The 21,096-nt window shown below is 46.9% G+C and overlaps 4 protein-coding genes across 16 annotated transcripts in view; 2 read left to right on the top strand and 2 right to left on the bottom strand.

Moving 5' to 3' along the window:
- The first annotated feature begins 289 nt into the window (after positions 1-289).
- On the top strand, positions 290-3,903 carry LOC117765762 (mitochondrial glycine transporter A-like). 4 transcript variants are annotated; one of them, XM_034592244.1, is made up of 9 exons: positions 290-307; positions 1,130-1,218; positions 1,261-1,300; positions 1,645-1,769; positions 1,961-2,045; positions 2,155-2,334; positions 2,464-2,632; positions 2,710-2,870; positions 2,984-3,903. In XM_034592244.1, the coding sequence occupies exons 3-9, from the start codon at positions 1,286-1,288 to the stop codon at positions 3,104-3,106; spliced, it is 858 nt and encodes a 285-aa protein (XP_034448135.1). In that variant the 5' UTR covers positions 290-307; positions 1,130-1,218; positions 1,261-1,285; the 3' UTR covers positions 3,107-3,903. The 4 variants fall into 4 exon arrangements, with proteins under 4 accessions (XP_034448135.1, XP_034448133.1, XP_034448136.1 ...); XM_034592242.1 differs by lacking the exon at positions 290-307 and having other exon boundaries at positions 1,101-1,198; positions 1,243-1,300; XM_034592245.1 differs by lacking the exon at positions 290-307 and having other exon boundaries at positions 1,110-1,218.
- A 1,274-nt stretch (positions 3,904-5,177) lies between these two features.
- ubn2b (ubinuclein 2b) lies at positions 5,178-18,480 on the top strand. Of its 10 annotated transcripts, none has more exons than XM_034592228.1 (16): positions 9,298-10,355; positions 11,571-11,699; positions 11,824-11,925; positions 12,211-12,342; positions 12,562-12,665; positions 12,920-13,418; positions 13,635-13,705; positions 13,794-13,923; positions 14,185-14,291; positions 14,409-14,519; positions 14,827-15,021; positions 15,106-15,148; positions 15,243-16,505; positions 17,317-17,521; positions 18,116-18,184; positions 18,363-18,477. In XM_034592228.1, the coding sequence occupies exons 1-16, from the start codon at positions 10,038-10,040 to the stop codon at positions 18,428-18,430; spliced, it is 3,546 nt and encodes a 1,181-aa protein (XP_034448119.1). In that variant the 5' UTR covers positions 9,298-10,037; the 3' UTR covers positions 18,431-18,477. The 10 variants fall into 10 exon arrangements, with proteins under 10 accessions (XP_034448128.1, XP_034448126.1, XP_034448123.1 ...); XM_034592229.1 differs by having other exon boundaries at positions 10,038-10,355; positions 18,384-18,480; XM_034592230.1 differs by lacking the exon at positions 18,116-18,184 and having other exon boundaries at positions 18,363-18,469.
- The window catches only part of LOC117765761 (protein Hook homolog 2-like), a 23,873-nt gene continuing 13,799 nt past the window's right edge, over positions 11,023-21,096 (bottom strand). Inside the window, exon 22 of the mRNA XM_034592241.1 lies at positions 11,023-11,034. The gene's annotated coding sequence lies outside the window, so the exon portion shown is untranslated. The remainder of the gene's footprint in view (positions 11,035-21,096) is intronic.
- trir (telomerase RNA component interacting RNase) lies at positions 19,092-20,885 on the bottom strand. The gene is made up of 4 exons (XM_034592248.1): positions 20,761-20,885; positions 20,047-20,377; positions 19,669-19,740; positions 19,092-19,576 (listed from the first exon to the last, which is right to left on the bottom strand). Exons 2-4 carry the CDS (start codon positions 20,338-20,340, stop codon positions 19,469-19,471), a joined length of 474 nt encoding a protein of 157 aa, XP_034448139.1. The 5' UTR covers positions 20,341-20,377; positions 20,761-20,885; the 3' UTR covers positions 19,092-19,468.

The raw sequence follows: 21,096 nt of genomic DNA, 5'->3' as shown, positions 1-21,096 counted from the left end.
TTAACATAGACTAAAAAATAGTTCCCACAGAATATATATATATATTTAAAAAGTAGTTCCAACACACAGTATGATAAATAGTATTTCCCAATATGGACGTCACGGTCAGAGCGCTGGTCAGCCAATCAGAGCCGTGTGTGGGCGGGCCTGTGTCGTCACTAACCAGGAAGCGGCAGGTGGAGGTTACCGGTGAAGAGAAGCAGATCGTGTCTGAGGGCGGAAGTGACAGATCAGCTGAGCTTCATGTTCCTGTCTGTTTCAGCTTCACTGTCCGGATCTAGCGACGGAGAGAAAACTGAACCATCAGGTGAGTTCATCTGACCCGGGATACAGCGTCACACTGCGTGCTACACACCCGAGATACAGCGTGCTACACAACCGGGATACAGCGTCACACTGCGTGCTACACAACCGGGATACAGCGTCACACTGCGTCCAACACAACCGGGATACATCGTGCTACACAACCGGGATACAGCGTCACACTGCGTCCAACACAACCGGGATACATCGTGCTACACACCCGGGATACAGCGTGCTACACACCCGGGATACAGCGTGCTACACACCCGGGATACAGCGTGCTACACACCCGGGATACAGCGTGCTACACACCCGGGATACAGCGTGCTACACACCCGGGATACAGCGTCCAACACAGTTCGGTAAAGTTGGAAACATATTCACGAACTTCCCGGATCAATACGTCATAAGCGAAACGTTGTTAAAACCCAAACTTTCATTTGTATTTCTGCTCATATGGTTCTGATGTGTAGTGATCGTATAAAACAGTAAAAGCTTCAACACTGTCAGGTTACTACTTGCGTGACCTTAACCTGACTTTACGCTATCCTTACCTAACCCTTACCCTTACCTTAACTTTACCTTTACCCTACGTCATGCAAAGTTTTAAAACATGATCCAGGTCCCCACAACATGAGTAATACCTGGACTACACACACACGATCCAAACACCTGATCACTCTTAGTGCTGAGCAGGATGATCTGTGGTTGGTTAATGAGGAGCTGTGTGTTGTGTCAGGAGGTCGCCAATAGGAAGCACACTGTCAGTCTGGTGATCTGTATTAAGTGTGTGTGTGTGTCTGTGTGTGTCTGTGTGTTTTATCAGCAGCCTGACACAGACTGGTCTCCTCGTCTGAAGCAGATTCTCTGTGGGACTGATCAGTGAACAGCAGAAGACAAACCGAGGACAAACAGAAGACAAACCGAGGACAAACAGAGGACAAACAGTGTTGGATCAGACGAAGCTTCGTCCTGAAGAAGCATGGAGCTGTCACTGGTGAGTTTTATAGTCAGAATATACACCTTACTTTAACAGTATGTACAGTGTTTGTGTGTATTACTGCTTTTATATTGTACGTTACAAAGTCGGTCTCATCTTATAACGATGCACTGGTTTGTTTACCTGATGTAATTCATTATAAATGATAAATCGTCTGACGAGAGGCTGGAGCTGCGTGTCAGTCTGGTCAGGTGCAGGGGGAAACGGAGGGAGGTTACATAACTGACTCCAGGTCGGAGCATCCTGACATGTTTCTAACCTTTACCCTACGTCCTCCGATGATAGTGTAGGAGACTTCATGTCTCCTCTCTCCTTGTCTCCTCGTCTCCTCGTCTCCTCAGGCTCACCCGGCCCTCAAAGCCTTCATGTGCGGCTCCCTCAGCGGGACCTGCTCCACGCTGCTGTTCCAGCCTCTCGACCTGATCAAGACCCGTCTGCAGACGCTGCAGGGCGGCGTGCAGCCCGGGTGAGTCTGCGTACACTGACACACTTACACACACTTATCAGTACTGACTTGCATAACTTGACCTCTATAACCTGCTTTATTGACCTGGACGAACATCTCATATCACAGCTGCCGCACCCGGGCTCCACATGCAAGCAGAAGCCATTTTTTAACCTTTGATCTCCTTCATGTCCTTCATGTTCCTCCTCCAGGTCGGGCAGAGTGGGGATGGTGACGGTGCTTCTGAGCGTGGTGCGGACAGAGAGGCTGCTGGGACTGTGGAAAGGAGTTTCACCGGTTAGATCCTGTCACTCACAACCACACATGTTCTCCTTCTCACTCTCATGATGATGTTCTTGATTTTTCCCTGTTCTCACTCTGCTCTCTCCTGCCTGTGAACCTCCAGTCCTTTGTTCGGACCATCCCGGGCGTGGGGATCTACTTCAGCACCTTCTACTCTCTGAAGCAGCACTTCCTCCAGGACGGCAGCCCGGGGGCCACGCAGGCCATGCTGCTGGGAGGCGGGGCCCGGGCGGTGGCGGGGGTCTTCATGCTGCCGGTCACTGTCATCAAGACACGCTTTGAAGTAAGCGCTGGTGGACGTGTGTGTACAACTAGACTCTAAACAAGTGTGTTTCTGCAGGAGCAACAGATTCAGTATGTAAGGCATCTATGAGTTTGTCTCAGACTCCGTTTCATTGTGTGTGTGTTTCAGTGTGGCAGGTACGGCTACAGCAGTGTGATGGGGGCTCTGCGCAGCGTGTGTCAGACGGAGGGTCCTGCATCTCTGTTCTCTGGCCTCATGGCGACTCTCCTCAGAGACGTTCCCTTCTCTGGTATCTACGTCATGTTCTACAGCCAGGCCAAGGCCTCGCTGCCAAGAGGTACGTCAGGTCTCAGAGAGAAATATGACTTTTAACATTTACATTTACTATTGTAACACAAGCTGTATTCCTTCAAGAAATCAGCACGTCTCCGTCGGCCCCCCTCGCGAACTTCAGCTGTGGTATCCTGGCGGGCGTGTTGGCCTCCCTGATCACTCAGCCTGCCGACGTGGTCAAAACCCAGGTGCAAGTGAACCCACAGCTGAGGACGGCAGAGGCTGTCAGATGCATCTACATGGTAACTGTGTCCCTCCTCTCTTATTTGTTAGTTCACCTGGACATCCAGCTGAACAGCACGTAGCTGCATGATTCATTCAAAGGTCTGACCTCCGTCTTTGTCCGTTCTTTAAGGAACATGGCGTCCAGGGCTTCTTCAGGGGGGCAGTTCCTCGGTCACTGAGGAGGACCATGATAGCCGCCATGGCGTGGACGGTGTATGAGAAGATGATGGCTCACGTCGGACTGAAGTCCTGAAGGGGAACGTGGACGAGTGAGGAGATTCAAGTCAAGTCACTGTATGAAGACGGTGAAGAGGAAGGAACTGTTTGGAGATGCTGACTCTTGAGCAAAGACAAGATATGAAGTGTGTCCCTGGATTGTGGCAGAAGTTCAGGAATCCAACTTCCTGCCTGTGCAAAGTAACTTTGGAGAAACTAATACTGACACTGATTATATTTTAAATCACACAACAAGTTTTTAATCTCAGTGAACGTTTGGACTCCGTCATTAAGTTCTGGAGATGCAGTGGGACATTCCTGTATCTGTTGATTTCAAAAAGACGTCAGTGATCAGGCTCAGACGTCTGTGATGCACTTTAACCTCGGCCGTTCTTTCATGGAACAGTCTAACACCTGGAGAGACTCGTAAATGCCTTTCTAATAACACAGTGTAATTTATGTTCTTATATTTTAATGTGAAATTAAATGTGCTTCTAATCTGCCTTAAATTACAACATGTGTTTTTGCTTTGGTAAAAGTATTTCATCTTTAAAACAAACGGGACTCAGTGTGATGAATGACTCCGAAGCCGTCTGAAGAGATGAGATGGAAACATACAGCTGTCAGATCGTAAAGGCCAAAGACTCGTCACTGTGGAACAGAGATAAGCTGCAGAGAGGGGGGGGGGGGGGGGTGACCAGGCATAAAATAGTAAAGGTGGAGTGGAGGAGGGTCAGGCTAAAGTTAGAAAAGACAGTATTTCTAGTGTCTATCTGCTGGAAACAGTTAATTATTGATTGATGACCAGAAAATTACATAAAATCTGTTTACTAAACTTTATAAATGAACTATGACTGTTTTTTTTTATTTACTGTGTCCTGTTCTTTACCCTCCAACTTTCCCAGAAAACGTCAAGTCAGTCCTTCATGTGACAGATGCCGTGCTCCTCTTCTCTGACCTTATTTGTAACGACCTCTAACGTCCTAACGACCTTCACCCAAACCCTGAGTTCTGCAGCCACATAGTTTGAGTTCAGTCGTGAAGCTGTAAAGTATCCTCACGTGTTTAGAGGAAGAAAGTAAAGTTCGTTTGTATCGTACTTTTCACAGAGACGACTCACAAAGTGCTTTAAAGGCCCAACAGGTTAAAAACAGAGTTACACAATACAAATATAAAAACAAACACAAACCACCTGAAAACCTGTTTCAACACTTTATATCCTACACAACTTTCTGCACATGCAGGTTTCATTGAGATGATTTATCTACTTGTTGTGTAAGTGTGTCAACACGAGGATCTCTGTGCCTGGAACTCTTTATCTCAAACAAATAAAGTCGCTCCACAGGTCATGTTTCACTGAGGAGTCTCCGCTGGGTCTTAATATGGTCTTTCCATCTTCTCCTCTGTCTTAATATGGGATCCACACAACCGACCTCTGGTTACCTCTGTGGACCGGGACCGCCCACCTTCAGGGCTCCACCAATCAGAGACGTCCTTACGACACCTGAGGGTTGTGGGTAGTGTAGTTCTTCACGTAGACTTTGCAATTTAAACACATTTTAAAGATTGCACTTGTGTTGCTACAGAGTTATGGAGAAAATAACAAAACGAACGTCAATAAATAAATCATTTAGAATCTTATTCAAGCAGCATAAACAAGTCCAGTAAAAAAATAAGTTTCAGGACATTTTTGTCAGTTGTGTTTTAAGATGATCTGGTATTTATCTTTGATTCGTTCTCCCATCTGTTTATATGGGGGCTTGACTTTTAAATAATCAATAAAACTAAATTAAAAATACAGAATATGGACATGAGATACCACAGATTTCGCCACATCAATGTTGTTTGTATAAAAATGTATAGAGATGCCAAAGAGCAACATTTCTGATAAACTTATTGGAGAATTGGCCTCATTTCTGAATCCATATTAGTGTTGTGCAAAATCTGTTGGTTTTGTTTTGATGGAAACACTTTATCATAAGTTCCTGATTGAAGATGAAACTCTCAGATCTTCGTATTTAAAGAAACAACCGGATTTATCTATGATTTTTAAATAAATTAATTGAATGTCGCGCTCTGCTAAAGCGCGCGGGAGACAGCACCACCCTGCGGCCACGTTGCACACCCTACGTCATCTCCGCTTCCGGATAACCAACCAATCACACGTCTGGACATGTACTATAAATACGACGTAACTTCCTCCCAGCGCTCTCTTTTCACCGTGCGGTCAGATCTCCATACGGCGTTGTGTCGTGGTGAGTGTGAACTCGTTGAATTTAACTGATAAACCTGTGAAATCCCCGCGGAGACGATGTTTAGTGATGAGTTGTTGTGTTAACTCACAGCAGGTTGTTACTAATCCTCCATGTTGCGTCTTTAAAGTCTCTAAATATCGTTGAAAGGACGATGCTAACCTCCATGCTAACACGCTAGCTGCTGACACGCGCTCCTCCCGCTGCTGTCCATCTCGTGCCTGACGATAAATACCCAGGAAACCGTGTATTCGGAGTTAAGCTCCATTTGAATAATTACTCGACACTTATTAAAATGTGAAATATGATGTGAAGTCTGTACAAAGTGGTTTCAGGCCTTTTAGTAACTGGGCGCCTGTGATGGCTGCTCCTTACTTAGCCGGTGTCTTTTTAGAAAGCTAATTATCTGTCAAAACGATTTAACTTCCCTTTATGACTTGTTTTATCCCCTTGAATATATTTAAACTGGTAAATATGGACTGGGTCTTTGAGGCATGAGTCAAAAGTCCTGAGGAATATTGATTCTTTCATTCATACTAAGGAGGCCGAGAGAGCTCAATGCACTTCAAATTAAGAAAACGCATGCTAATAGAAAAACCCACCCAAACCCGCAAATTTAGAAAACAACTTCATTTTGACAACATGTGCAAATACAGAAACGTGCTGCAAATTGAGAGAACAATGGAAATGTTTCCAGGGGACCCATTAAGGAGGTGAACCTGCTGTAGTTCGATGCTTTATGCAGTTAAATCACAACTTAAAGCAGAGTCGGAGATGGTCTGCACCCAAATGCATGGGCCTTCTCTGAAGTTTGTCTAAACTGCTAAAATATCCCTTTGACTTAACACTGGAAGGCCCTCATGCAAGTTTTAACATTTTATGGTTGAATGACAAATCTGAAGCTGATTTTCTGACAAATCCACTGTCTTTTCTTTTCCCAGCTTCCCAATAAACTCGTAACTCCGGGAAAGTGGTCACGATGTCCGGGGGTCTAGATGTCCTTCAAATGAAGGAGGAGGATGTGCTGAAGTTCCTGGCGGCAGGAACCCACCTGGGAGGAACCAACTTGGACTTCCAGATGGACCAGTACGTCTATAAGAGAAAAAGCGACGGTGAGCCTTCTCACTGTGAAGTTAGTCACTGTGCTTGAGATGCAGAATAATCAAAGACTTCTGTTTGAATCTCCAGGTGTGTACATCATCAACCTAAAGAAGACCTGGGAGAAGCTTCTGCTGGCAGCCAGGGCCATTGTTGCCATTGAGAACCCAGCTGATGTGTGCGTCATCTCCTCCAGGAACACCGGACAGGTAACGTGCAACACTTAAAGAAGTTCTGTACATTGACTTGAATACGCACACTTTTAAAACCGGGCACCGCTGTTGGTGTTCTGGCGTCGGATGTGTGCAAGAGTAATCTGGCCGGGTTTTCGCTAACACCATTAGGACGGCTGTCCCATGACTGGAGTTTGATAGTGACCTGAGCCACAGTGCGAACTGTTGAAGATAAAGTAACTGTCGGAATTCAACTGAGATTTAGAATATAACTTGTTTTTCTCTGCCCACTTCAGAGAGCTGTGCTGAAGTTCGCCTCTGCCACCGGTGCCACCACCTTCCACGGTCGTTTCACCCCAGGTACCTTCACCAATCAGATCCAGGCAGCTTTCAGAGAGCCCCGCCTCCTGCTTGTGACCGACCCTCGTGCTGACCATCAGCCACTGACTGAGGCTTCCTACGTCAACATTCCCACCATCGCTCTGTGCAACACCGACTCCCCACTGAGATACGTGGATATCTCCATCCCCTGTAACAACAAGGTGAGAACCACTATCTCCTGACGTGACTCCTCACACTTTGCACACCGTTAGAGCCCGGTACTGTCCTGTCTGTGCAGTGTTGGGTGTAGGATGTGTGCTAAAAGAAAGTGCTTGACTTCTGACCACTCTTTTCCGACCCACTTGGAGGGAAATGGTTGGAGATCTTGCCACAGAATCTGTTCTATCATACATTTATGTACTTGGTGAATATGCAATGGCAGCTGCTGGGTGTTTTAATCTATGTTGTTCATGACTAAAGTGTACTTGTGTTACAGGGTCACCACTCCGTGGGTCTGATGTGGTGGATGTTGGCCAGAGAGGTTCTCAGGATGAGGGGAACCATCTCCAGAGAGCACCCATGGGAGGTCATGCCTGATCTGTACTTCTACAGAGACCCTGAAGAGATCGAGAAGGAGGAGCAGGCTGCAGCTGAGAAGGCTGTTGGAAAGGAGGAGTTCCAGGGAGAATGGAGCGCCCCCGCTGCTGAGTTTACTCAGCCGGAGGTCGCTGACTGGTCCGAGGGCGTTGCTGTTCCATCTGTGCCCATCCAGCAGTTCCCTGCCCGTAAGCTCACTTTTAACAACTCTTATCTAAACTTTTTAATGCTGCATCTAGTTGGTCTGTGACGTGGCCCTGAACGCATCATTAAAACCTTTCTTTTCTCTCTAGCTGCAGCAGCTGCACCTGTCAAGCCCGCGGAACCTTTCCCAGCTGAGCGTAAGTGAAATCTTGAATTATGTAAACATTAATACTTTTGAATAGAAGTATAAACTTGTTCTTGATGCTAAACTTGTGTTTTCTTTCCTGCAGAGGACTGGAGTAACCAGCCTGCCACTGAGGACTGGTCCACGGCTCCCACTGCCCAGGCTTCAGACTGGGGTGGTGCCCCCGCTGACTGGTCTTAGATCAGTGACTCTGGCAACAATAAAACTGTTGTTTACACTCTGACTGTTGTGTTGTTTCATTTAATATTTACTGAAGGTCTGAAATTCATCCAACATGAGATGAGCCATCATTTGTCCCACTATGAGGAACTTTTCCAATAACTTCTGTAAAGGATGGCAAAAAATATACGCCAATAAAAGTAGCACAAGTAAAGGAATATAAAATATGTAAACAATATTGTGTGTGTGTATATATAGTATAACATTATTGCGCATTATACATGAAATTGACACGGTGGGAAATGGCTTGACATCAACCTTGGCCAAATAATAAATCCAGTTTAATTCCTGAAGTCTGGACACCCCATATCAGTGTGTAACATGTAGTCAATCAAGATTAGTCTGGTCATCGGGTTAATAGAGTTTATAAACTTTGACTTTGCTGTAATGATGTAATTGCATAAAACCCATTAAGGTGGATAATGTAAAAAAATAAACAGATTGACAATCTGCAGGACGATAGGATTCTGACATTTGCTGTTTTGGGTGAAGTTGCATATTTTATAATCTGACCCCAAATGCTACACAGATTTATTTAACACAGTGGCACAGTTTGCATATGAGGGATGGACAGAAAGATGATGGTTATATAAAAGTTCTGCATTGAAATGTGTATGTAGATGGGAAGTTTGATCTTTCCAGCTGATTTTATAATTGCAGGTGAAAATTAACTTCTACAGAAAGCAAGATTCAAATGTTAAAGCTGTAGCCTGAACTGTCAATTATTCTCCACTTGTTAAAATCAGTAGAAATCTTATTAAGTGTATATACACTAAAGATTTAAGGGACCAACCAATGAAGGTTGACCTGCTGTACCTGCAGCCAGATAAATATATATCTACTGCTTATTCCTCTGTTTTCATATAAGAACCAAAAATTCTAAATTGCTCGATCAACCTCCAGGGAATTAAAAGGAGAACTCAGATTTTATTACAAGACAAGATACCCTCCACTGGTCAGAAATATTATCTTTTATTTTATTACAATTATATTACCACGGCTCCATGTCCCCTCGCAATTTTATTGAATTGAAAAGGCGATGCAGATAAAATAGAAAGAGATTAAATTAGATTAGACAAACTTTACTGATCCCAGCTGGGGAGTTTAACTCGTTACAGCAGCACAGGTGGAATACATTAAACAAGAGAACATCTAAAAATAGAGTTAAATACTAAATATAATACAGGGAACACATGTATGTTTATTAATGAGTATGAGACTAAATCCCCTGGGAGAGAGTGTGATGTAATCAAAGGGCTTTTAGAAAACACTCGCATTCCTGTTTCTTTTTTTTATATAATATTGTTGAAATAAATGTTTTATGGTTTCATCAGCATATGATCTGAATGTGTGTGTTATTTAGTGTGTATTACTAGTGTATTGTTGAGTATATGAATGAGTGTGTACCACTGAGTGTGTACCATTGATATTGATTGTGTATTATTAATATATTATTGATAGTAACCGACTTTGTGGTTATTTCTTCACACTGAGCACGCGCCTCGTCCCGCTCGCGCAGAACAATCGTCTCCTCCACGTTCGCGCGTGTGTGTCAGGTGGGCGTGTTCCGGCCCCCTGATTGGTCGGCGGCTCTTCTCTTTCCTCCCCGGCTTCCGCTTTCTCTTCACGCGCACGCCCTGCCTGTGGATAATGATAATAATGATCAAGATGGCTACTGGAGACTCCCAGCGGTAGCGACCCCACAGATTTCATGGAAGCTCATAAAACTACGATCGGTCAGAGTTCGAGTCCCTCGTAGGGGACGGGGGCCGCCGCGGGGATCGAACTTTATGGATTAAAGCGGGCCGGGCGGAGATAGACGCGCCCGTGTTGTCTGCTCGCTCCGGGGACGTTAGCTAGCTCCGCCGCTAGCTCCTTGTGCTCGTCGACCAGCTCCGGGTTCAGCTCCGCGGCTCCGGTGAGCGGCGCCCTCCCCGTTTCCCGCGGCCGGTCGTCGGGATGGCGGAGCCGAGGAAAGTTCCGTTCGTCACCATCTCGTCCTTCGGCGCCGCGGCCACGACCCCGACCCCGGAGTCCGGAAAGAAGCGCCGCCGCGAAGATGAGGCCGTCGAGTGCACTTCGGGGAAAGATGGAGGTGGAAGTGCGGCGGCGGGGTCAGGAGGTGGCGGAGCTCCGTTCGGAAACGACCAGGGAGCCGACGTCGAAGCCGCGGAGGCGAAGCCCACCGTGCGCCTCCACCTCCCGCTGACCGAGCCCAACGAGCGGGGCTCCGCGGAGTTCAACTACGGGGAGTTGGTCAACCCCTCCGCTTCTCAGGTTAGCGCACACAGCAGGCACCTCGATCCGGGCAGGAGGGGCCTAAAGCCGGCTTCAGCTCCGGAGAGGCAGCGGCGGAGAGATGTCACGAGGGTTCACAGCCCAACATCTGTTATCAGGGTTTATTTATTATCACTGCTCATCCAGATGTTTGTCACCGGATGTTCACTCGGTTTCTACAACTTAACAAAGAGAAATAAATAAATAAAACAAAGACAGAAACTGACGTTCAGGCCAAAGGGGGAACAGCAGCAACAACATCCGGCTCAGCGCCGTGTTGACTCAAGCACATGTTGGAAACTCTACTTCATTTTATGTGTAGATCAAAACAGACATTATCTCAGGGAACTTTACACAGTGAGGTCGAGAGCTTATAAAACTACATGTGCCTCGACCGGTGGGTGGGTGAGAAGAAGGGGGGGGGGGGAGAGACCAGTAACCGTTGAGTAACCGTCATATTTAACTTCTCTGAGGCTGGTGGTTGTAAGAAAACAACGATAAGAGTGATATTTATAGATGCAATGCTGTAATTCATGATAATAATGAAGGATAATAGTTCTGGATCCTGCAGCTCAGTGATACCTGCAGAATGTGAGCGAGCGAAAGAACAAACCACAAACCTGTGATGATAAAAACTCAATTTACAGCATCACATCATCACTATTACAAAGTCGTCTTTCTATTATTCAAATAAATACTAAACACTTCCACGCATTCATCTCCAGCAGATTAGATTACACTGTTTTGCACTTTTTCGCAGATCTATCAAGAAACACAATACGTAAGATTGCTCCAGTGCCGTAAAGACTTGACTTCAAAGTATAACTGCTTGTTTACAAGGCCCTAAATATAGTTTAATAAAAAGTTTGAGTACCCAGTACGAGTAAAAGTACCTCTGTGAATCCAGAGCTGCTCTGTTGTCGTGTGGAACGAACTCTGTTAAAGTTCCTGCAAACCAATCTATTTATGTCAGAGGGCAAAAACCTCCATGTTCACAACGTACACAGGACAACTCAACACGGCTGGTTGAGTTTAAAATATAACCCTTAACAGTGTATCCATTAAATCTGAGTTTAATCGCCTCGACAAATGTAACTGTAGCTGTTCTATTTTCTGTCACTTCTGCAATTGTGAAGCACTGAGTCATAATTTCTCAGCTTCTAGAAAAGTGAAGTCTGTGTTTCAACCCAGATCCGATGTCTTTCTTCTCACCAGGTAAAGCTCGCAGCTTCAACGGCCCCTAAAGGACTCACCCCCCCCCTGGACCCCAACGACCCCTTTGCCGACGACGAGAAGGAGCGACTGCAGGTGGAGGCGATGGCCAAGAAGTTCGAGAACAAATATGTAAGTGTTGTGATCTCCGGATGCTTGGGTATATTGTTCCAGCTGCGACGGCTCTGTACCCGAGGAGGATGTCAGATATTTTTTTTAAAGGTTTTTGATCCCTGTGTTTTCCGTCTGTCTGTAGGGTGGCGCCGTTAAGAAAAAGAAAAAGGACAGAATGCAAGATCTCATTGATATCGGATATGGCTACGATGACACTGATCCCTTCATAGACAATTCAGAGGCTGTGAGTTAAAACAATTTCAAAGCGCACACATCACTTAAAAAGTTAGCAAGCTATGAAACATATTATCCAAAGTCTGTGCCCCCTTTTTTTTTTTATTCTTAATGTAATAAGTTCTGAGGAGCTGTACTTTTCTGTTTGGCCTGAGAATATCGTCAACAAGGATCAAGAGTAGCTTCGTCCACACGCCGTTGATCTGACCAGCATTTCTTATTGCACAACATCACATGACGTGTCCTAAGTTATTGAAGACGACTAACGGTACGCGTCCTTCTCTCTTGACCTCAGTACGATGAGCTGGTTCCTGCTTCTCTCACCACAAAGCACGGAGGCTTCTACATCAACACAGGCACCCTGCAGTTCAGAGCAGCGTCGGACTCCGAGGGAGAGAACGCAGGCACCGAGGATAATCCCTTCAAGGTAGCTTCTTGCTTCTCTACAAATAGAATGACACTGTTTTATTTGGGTTTATTTCTTTTTTTAATCAAGATCCTTCATATATACCCTAGGAAATGGTGAAAATGTAAAAAAACTATTTGTAATTGTATTGAAATTCTGTAAATCCTTATCTGGACTTGAATTTCAGTAGTAATTTAGCTGTCATAACTGTGCTAATATGTCTTTTTCACTCACCTGTAGAAGATGAAAGATGGTGAAGAGCGGGTGATTAAGAAACGGCGGAAAAAGCCAGATGGAATTCTGGAGGAAAAGAAACCCAGGAAGAATAAAGTACCAAAGTCTGGGTGAGTTAATTCTCAGATATTTCCTTTGTATAGAGTTTTGTATGTGTCATTTCCTCTTTAGGAAATCTGTGTCATATGAGTCTAATAACTGTGCGTTAGTGTGGACTGAAACAAGGAGTTCACTAACTGGACGTCAGTCAGATGTGTCGTGGTTTCTCATCGTCACATTCTAACGTCAGTTCAGGAGCTAATCCTGTCTCAGTCCTGTGTCTCTGGGTTAAATGTCTCTTCTTCTTCTTCTTCTGTTGTGGCAGTGTTTCGTCCCTGAATGTTCATCGTCCAGAAAAGAAGAAGAGGAAGAAGCTGATGAAGGACTCTATCCATCTGGCCAACATGCTGCGTCGCTTCACCAGGGAGAAGGAGGAGATGCGCAAGAAGAATACATCTGCTCCCAGTCTGCCACGACCCAACGCCAAAGTGCCCGTCGCCAACAGTGCACTCCTCATCGCCCACCCCAAGGCCGCTGGCGGCAACGACTGCAACATCACTGACCTGAGCGCGGACCCGGCTGTGATGTCACTGCTGGGCTCGACCAATAACGACATCCTGCAGGACATGATGGGGGACCTGGACTTCGCGATGCTGGACTCCCCTCAGCCGTCCAGTCCGGCGCAGGGGGAGAACGGCTCCTTCGGGATGGGACACAAAGCAGGAGGCAGCCGAGTGTCGCAGGCTAACATGATGACCCCTCCTCCTCCTCTGCCCAATGGACTCCCAGCCCCGCTCACAAAGAGGATCGAGGACCTGAGAGCGGTACGAACTTCATCGTTAGGAGCTAGTCACACGTACACGAATGTGAAGCGGGTCAACGTTTGAATGTTTTAGAGGAAACTGATTGGAAGTGAAGCTTGGCCACTCCAACATTTGTGTATGTGTGACCGTGGCCTCATTCTGGATCCCTTCAGTCAATCCAATATAATTTGTATAAGTCTAGAAGTGTCTGATGGTAACATTCAGCTCTTGTCTCAGGCGTCGCGTCTGTTTGATGAGGAGGGCCGGAAGAAGTTCTTCACGTTGGACATGAACAACATCCTTCTGGAGTGAGTAGCTTCACATTTACACACACACACAGCAAACAACAACCAACAATGTGTGTAAATCTCACACAAGTGTGTGTGTGTGTGTCAGTATTGAGTTGCAGGTTCAGGAGCAGCCTGCAGAGGTACGTGCAGCTGTCTACTCTCACCTCGAGGCCTTTGTGCCCTGCAATAAAGAAGCTCTGCTCAAACGCCTTAAGAAGCTCAGCCTCAACATACAGGTGAGGGGGAGAGATCATCATTTATATTGTTGTTTTTATTATTATTAGACATAAGGACACAAATCTTTGTTCCTTTAAGACAGAAGCAGGAGTGAGAGCCTGACCCGTAGAGCTCACAGGCTCTCTAGTAGAGCTTGTAGAGCTTGTCTTCTGGCTTTGTGTCCGTTATCTGATTCTATATTTAGCACATCAGTATAACCCCCTGTGTGGGGGGTGTGTGTGAGAGAGAGACTTCTGACTGTGCTTATCCCTGTCGCCCAGGATGACCGTCTTCGCACACCCCTGCTGAAGCTGAAGCTGGCAGTGTGCAGCTCGATGCCGGAGCAGATTGCTCGGTACAACATGGACTGTATCGCTAAGGTGGCAAAGTAAGAACTCGTCTCCTGATGTGAACACAGTTCTGTGTGTCTGCCTCTCGACACGTTTCCGTCCACATTGTTTCTAAAGGGGATTTGACGTGTGGTGTTGTGTTGATGTGTTCGCAGGCAGCAGTCTGGGGAGGGAGAGAAGAACGGCTCCGAGGACGATGATGAGGAGAAACCAGGGAAGAGGGTGATGGGACCACGGAAGAAGTTTATCTGGGACGACAAACTCAGGTCAGTGTCACAGATGACGGAGAATCACTTCTAATACAAAATGATTTTGTGCCTTCAGCTGGTTCAAAACTTAGCTCTCGGGTTTCAACTAGTACTCTGTGAATTACAGCCACACCTTCGACCTCTTGTTGTTGTTGTTGTGTCGACGGTTAGCCACCAGCTAACTGTCCACTAACGTTACGTGCTGCCAGAGCTATATAAATAAAGTTTATTATTATTATTATTGTAGATATTATACAAGTGGCCATAAATGTACATAACGGTCAGAATCACCTCTGAGTATTCATGATGCTTGTTTGTTTTCCAGGTTACTGCTGTGTAACCTGGTGCGGGTGAAGCTGGGCTGTTTCGAGCTGGAGGGGAAGAACACGCTGTCTCTCGAGGATTACCTCAAAGCCTTCATGGAGACGGAAGTGAAACTTCTCTGGCCCAAGGGTTGGATGCAGGCCAGGATGCTGTTCAAAGAGAGCATCATGGCTCATGGTCACCTCACAGGTTACACGTGAGTCAGGCAGACGTATCTCATATCTCAGAACTGACTCTGGTGCTGTAGCTTGTTCTCACTTCTGTCGTCTTTTCACTCCAGAGCAAAGAGGAAGATGGTCACGACTCCAAAGGCCAAGCCAAAGGTGGGACTGTTTCCTCTGATCTGGTTAGTTATGATGAGCAGTCAGGTCGTGACATGGTGTGTAAATGTTATGTTTGTGTTCTCTTTGAATCCAGGAGGCGGTTTGGGCTCGGCCCACACCCTCAGCGGGCGCCACGCCCTCACCTGCAGCCCAGGTTGCCAAGCGACCACCTCAGTCCCCCTCTGAGCCCATATGTCTGGATGATGATCTGACAACGCCCTCCCTGGACTCCATCTCCCAGGCCCTCGCCATCCTCGGCAACGCGGCCAAGGGCCTGGCCCAGGGGGACAGCCCCCCATCCCCCGACGGACCCAGGACCATTGCCAACCCCCTCTCCCTCCACACCTCACCACTCCTTCAGCAGCAGCAGCAGCAGAAGAAGAACTCTGTCAGCACTCTCAGCTCCAGTGCACCTCACTACATCTCTACCTCTTCGTCTTCCTCCACCCCTCTGTCTCGGCTTCCCTCCATCACGTCCTCTCCTCTGCCCTCCGTGAGGGTGGACGGGATGGGGGTCGTCAAGGGCATCGCGCAGGCGCACAGACACTCAGTTTTGAACACTCCGAGACCTTTGGGTGCAGCAAAAACCATCATGTCTGCCTCTCCGTCGCCGCTTAAACCACGTCCCCCACCCACTGCATCGCCACTCGTGGCCCCGGGATCTAAGACGGGGGTCTCCACTCCCCCCTCTGGCCTCCTCAAAGGCAGCAATAATAAATCCAACAGTGGTGACACTCTAATCCTCACATTGCCTCAGTCTCGGCCACACACCCTTTCCTCGCCCACCATCATCAAAACCTATCAGGGGCCTCGTATCGCCCACACCCTGCAGAGTAAATCCTCCCCCTCCCTCTCTCAGACGCTTTCTGGAGTTCAGCCCCAGCCACAGTCTAACTTTATCACCCCTATGCACGCCACGCTCACCAAATCCACACACAGCAGTATCCCACCCATTGTCAAGCTCACTCCCCGCACCCCCATCCCCATCGTCACCACCTCAGTCTCCCCCTCCATCTCTCAAAACCCCAGGTCTCAGGCAACCCCCACCATACACCAGTACTCTCCCCAAACCATAGCAGGGTACCGCCCGCCGTTCTCAGGTGTCAAAGGAGGAGTAACCAAGCCAGGGCAAGGCAGCTACACTCCTCCAGGTGGCCAGAAGACCCCCAACCACAGCACCAACAACATCAGCCTTATTAACGTGTCATCCATAAGCAAACATTCAGGGTCCAGTGCCTCCCCCACCTTGGTCTCCATCAACCCAGGCCAGCGTCAGAGGCCCGGGAGTGTGACACCTCAGGGGGCCAAGTCGGTGGCGTCTGTTTCATCGTCATCCATCTCCTCTCAGCTGCCACAGGTTTGTACCGTCAGCGCGTCCACTTCATTCATTATTTAGCACATTTACACTCACTGTAGTAATTTGATCAGTCACCAGGTTTATTAGTTTATTAGAATCTCCAGAAGAAAAACTTTAATACAAAATGTTACTGTTTGAGTTCAGTAGCTCAGGAAACATCTTTGCTCGTGGGTTTTTGATTCTGTTCCAGACGAGTCAGCGTTTCTCTGTACACATTAATTAACTGATTAATTTGGTTTCCTCAACTGTGTTATTCAATATTCATGTGCACACTGGAGCGTAGCTGCAGCTGCTTCCAAACACGGACTCTGGAGAATGTCTGTGAAACGAGGTCCAGACTTTCACCAGACTTTCTCTCTGATGTCGGAGTTTGTGAAGTTTGGTGCAGCTGGATTTTAAAGAGACTTTAATTTCTATTTAAGATGAATCCTTTACTCAAATAGTTCAAACAGCAGAAAATGAAGAAGCAATTACTTTGGTAATTTAATTATCCTTTCAACCGAAAGTGTTGAACATTCAGTAGTTTTTCTTGGTGATCATTTTTCAGTTGTGACGTCATTTAAGACTAAATTAACTTTGGGTTTTAAACTGATCAGTTAATCAAGAACAAACCTACATTATTACAGGTTAAACTCTACAACACTAGTGATATGAGTTCCCTCTACAACCCTGTTAATCTTAATGAATCAGTAGTTCTACCTCTAGTAAAACGTATCTATTGTGATTTGATTGAACGGTAGAAGTTACAGAAATGGGAGAGCAACTGGAGGAAACAACAAGACTTGTACGATCTGAATGTGTTTGTGTCCAGGTCTCCACAGCAGGAGCCGGCGGTCTGCTCAGCTCAGCCTCGTCTCTCACCCTGGGGTACGGGATGCTGGGGGGCCTGGTGCCCGTGTCCCTCCCCTTCCAGTTCCCGCTGCTCAACCTGCCTCCGCTGGGAACGGCCGGCTCCAGCACGGCAGGCGGCGGCTCCGCGGCCAGTAGCAATGCATCGTTCTCTACCCTGACCCAGAGTGAGTGATGAACGCAGGGCAGAAACATGGAGAATTCACACTATGCACAACGTCCAGATTTAAAACTGGGGACAGACACTAAATGTAATAAACAGAATAGTGAGCAACCTCTTTTAAAGCAGCTTTTGTTCTGGAAGCAAACTTCTCATTGATTTTCTCCAAGAGTTTAAAGCTTTACTTCCAGAACCACGATGACTGACTGAGCTCTATACAGAGTTTATATATTTCAGATTTCAGTAGCAGACAGACTCTGTATGTGACGTCGAGCTGCTGTTGTCTATTCAGGCCTCGTTTTGTGTTACATGTTAGAGCCTCATTTCTTTATCACCATATTGTGTGTCAGGTGTAAGCTTGTGATTTTTCTCGTTTGACATTTTCATTTGTTTTTTTTTTTGCTTCATTTCCCCAAATTTCTCTCAACCCTGTTTTGGAAACGTTTGTTATTCACACCTCTTCTTGTCTTTATCTGCTGTTTTGGCTTTGTCATCATCTGTCCTTTTATCTCTCTCCTTTCCCCATCCGTCTCTCCATCTGTATCCACGTCTCCCCCTCCTCCCCGCCCTCCCTCCTCGTCCCCCTGTCCTGTCTCCTCAGATCTGTATAAGAGTCTACAGGCAGGGTCTCAGGTCGCTGTGCCTCCTCACTTGCAGCTCGCCTTCTCAGGTAAAATCTGACCCTCCCTGCTCCCTTTACTCCTGCCCTCACTCCTTGCGTCCTCTCAGTTGTTCTGTCTCAGTTTGTCCTGTTCTGTCTGTGCCTGCTCCTGGAGTCATTTCAGCTGTCGGCCAATCTCTGTTTACGTTTTATTTATTTTCTATCACTTCTTCTCACTGATTTCAAGAACTGTGCTATTCCCGTCCAGATGTCAGTCAAAACCAGGGAGGAGACGCAAAGAGGAAGAATCTATGATGCAGCTGGATTCCTTCACCCGGTGGACGCAGGGACAGATGATGGGACGTGGCTTTGGGTGATGGACAGACAGATGGACACCAGCGGTCTGGGCTTCACTTGGGACTGTTGATCTGAGATCAGCTCCAGTTTTTTCATGAATACCACAGTTGCATATAACTTTTTTAAACAGTTTGATAAATTTGAAATACTATTCTTCTTAGAATTGTTAAATGAAATGACAAATGCTGTTTGTCAATGTTTACAAGATAGACCTATATCACTGTGGACAGGGAGGAGTGAGTGGGTTTTTAATGCGTGTGTGTGAGAGACTGTGTGTGAGTGGGGCTGAACGCGTGCCTTTGTGTGTCTCCCTCTCTGATGCATGGTCAGTGTGTCTATTCGGTGCTGTTTTTATCATAATGTTATTATCACTGATACCTGTAAGAATTGTAAACTGCAAATTGATGACTTTGAGCTTTTTTTTTTCTTCCTTCCAATGAAAGATGTAAACTTTTTCATTGTACATAAATTCTTTTTCTGTATAGAACTCAAACTGACTTAATTAAAAATCTTTGCTTTCACTGCAGACTAAATTGATGCAATTCAACAGAAAGTCAAGCTTATGTCATAAACAGGTTTCCCTCTTGACGGCGACAGAACGGAGGCACGACAGAACACAAAGAGGCAATGTGAATTTAATCGAGTTGGCGTAAAATCAAAATCACTAACGAAACCGAACATGAACCAGAAGTGAGAAATTGGAAAAAGGGTTGAACAATAACCATGAAAGTCAAGTTTTCAAAAGCACCGTTTGACACCAGATCAAATCACCGACATCGAACAAATAAGCAACACAAAAAAAAAAAACGATACAAAAAAGGGGGGGTGGGGGGGAGAGGTTTGTCAGTATGAGCAGTTTGTGATGAGACGGGTCACTTGAACTGTCAATACGAAGGGGCGGGAGTGTCCGGCCCCCCCCCCTCACCACGGCTTCTCCCAGGTGATGTGTCCCCCCCCCCCCCACCCTCAGCAGCTTCACGTTCACCTTCGTGGAGCCTACTTGACCAGAGGCCTGGTTTTATCGTCGTCGCCGCACTGGTGGGCTTTGTACTTTTTCACCTCGGCCATGTACGATGACCAGGCGTCACTCTTTCCTGGCACAACCTGGACGGGGGGGCGAAGAAACAACTGGAGTTAACACACAAGAACACACACATCACACCGACACCACAAACATCAGCAGCAGATCCACTTACCTCTGACTCGTCTTTCTGCTTCTTCGCAACCATGCCGGTCTTTAGGAACACGCCGCCTCTGCGCTTCCCCACCTGGGTGAGGGGATAGAAGACTGAAACCGTTACAGGAGCTCTCAGGTGGGCGGCCACTGAAGGAGACTACACCAGAGCAGACGCTTCTACATTGTGTGTCCTGCCGCACCCCCCCCCCACCGGGAAACCAGCAGCAGGGAGCCTCCCTGGACTGCACTGGTCTGCTGTGTGTTACTTATACAGTGAACAACAATGTGAGTGTAGGTGTGGAGATAGCACTGACTTCAGATCAGGGGTGTACTACGTGTAGCTCAGTGTGTGGTGCTGTCGTTTGGATGCATGTGGATCTGTCTCAGAACCCCTTACAAAGCTCGTCACTGGAGGGGGCTTCTTGTCCACGGGTGTCTGTCCATGTTCTGAGGCTCTGGCGTCTCCTCCTCCTCCTGCTCGCTGCTCCTGCTGCTCCTTTTTCCTCCTCTCCTCCGCCTCCATCTTCTTCTTGAACATCTCCATGAAGCTGCCGTCGTTGGCGAACACGTTGCCCCCGGGCGTCGCGGCTTTGTCGCCGGCCGGCGCGCCGCTGCTGGACGGGGACGCGGGGCTGGAGTCGCCGCTGCTGCCGCTGCCGCTGGTTGCTGGAGGTCTGCGGTTTGGATCCATGTTTTCCCGGAAGTAAAGTTCATACACGGACCCGGAGCTAAGAAAGAAAACCAGCAGACGCTCTTGTGTTTTTAAAAGAAATGTGGCTCGTTAGCAAAGTTAGCTTGAAGGAGGAAGCCGCACCAGGGGGGGGGGGGGGGTCAAACCTTCTGGAGGTGAACTGACGCTCCTTCCGGTGTAAAACAGATGAATAAGTATTACTTAAAGAAACGAGTCAGATAAAAGGAGCTAACAGGTCTGTGGCTCCGCCCGGACAAAAACAAAAAGCTCCGGTGCTAACGTGCTAACACTGCGGGCTAATGCCCGGATGAGCGAGGCCTTCGCGGGACAAACTCCACAGGAAACTGCGGCCGAAGTGACGCTTTGTTCCCCCGCGTGTTCGTGATTCAACTGTCGACGTTCACCGCAAAGTTCAAATACCTGAAGTAAAGTGTGAAAGTCCCGAACTTCAGCAGCGCCCGAAGCTAACGTTAGCCTCCATCCCACCGTCCGCCATCTTTACTCTGCTGACGTCACGTGGCGAGCTGGAAACCACCCAGTGACGCCAAAGGTAAAAGGAGCGACATTTATTTTTATATTCATTTATAATTAGATCATATTTAACTCCTTCTGGTTTATTTAAATACACGCACATGTATTACATGTATTTTTATATATAGTATATATTTCATTCACTCGGAATCAACGAAAGCAATCTAATTTATTTTCAAAATAAGATGATTTTCGGTTTTCGTCAGAATATTCGTAGTTTTTCTG

Source organism: Hippoglossus hippoglossus, chromosome 8 (assembly GCF_009819705.1).
Source record: "Hippoglossus hippoglossus isolate fHipHip1 chromosome 8, fHipHip1.pri, whole genome shotgun sequence".
Lineage (NCBI taxonomy): Eukaryota > Metazoa > Chordata > Actinopteri > Pleuronectiformes > Pleuronectidae > Hippoglossus > Hippoglossus hippoglossus.
The sequence above is the reverse complement of the archived record's forward strand: the minus strand, read 5'-3'. Positions and strand labels throughout refer to the sequence as shown.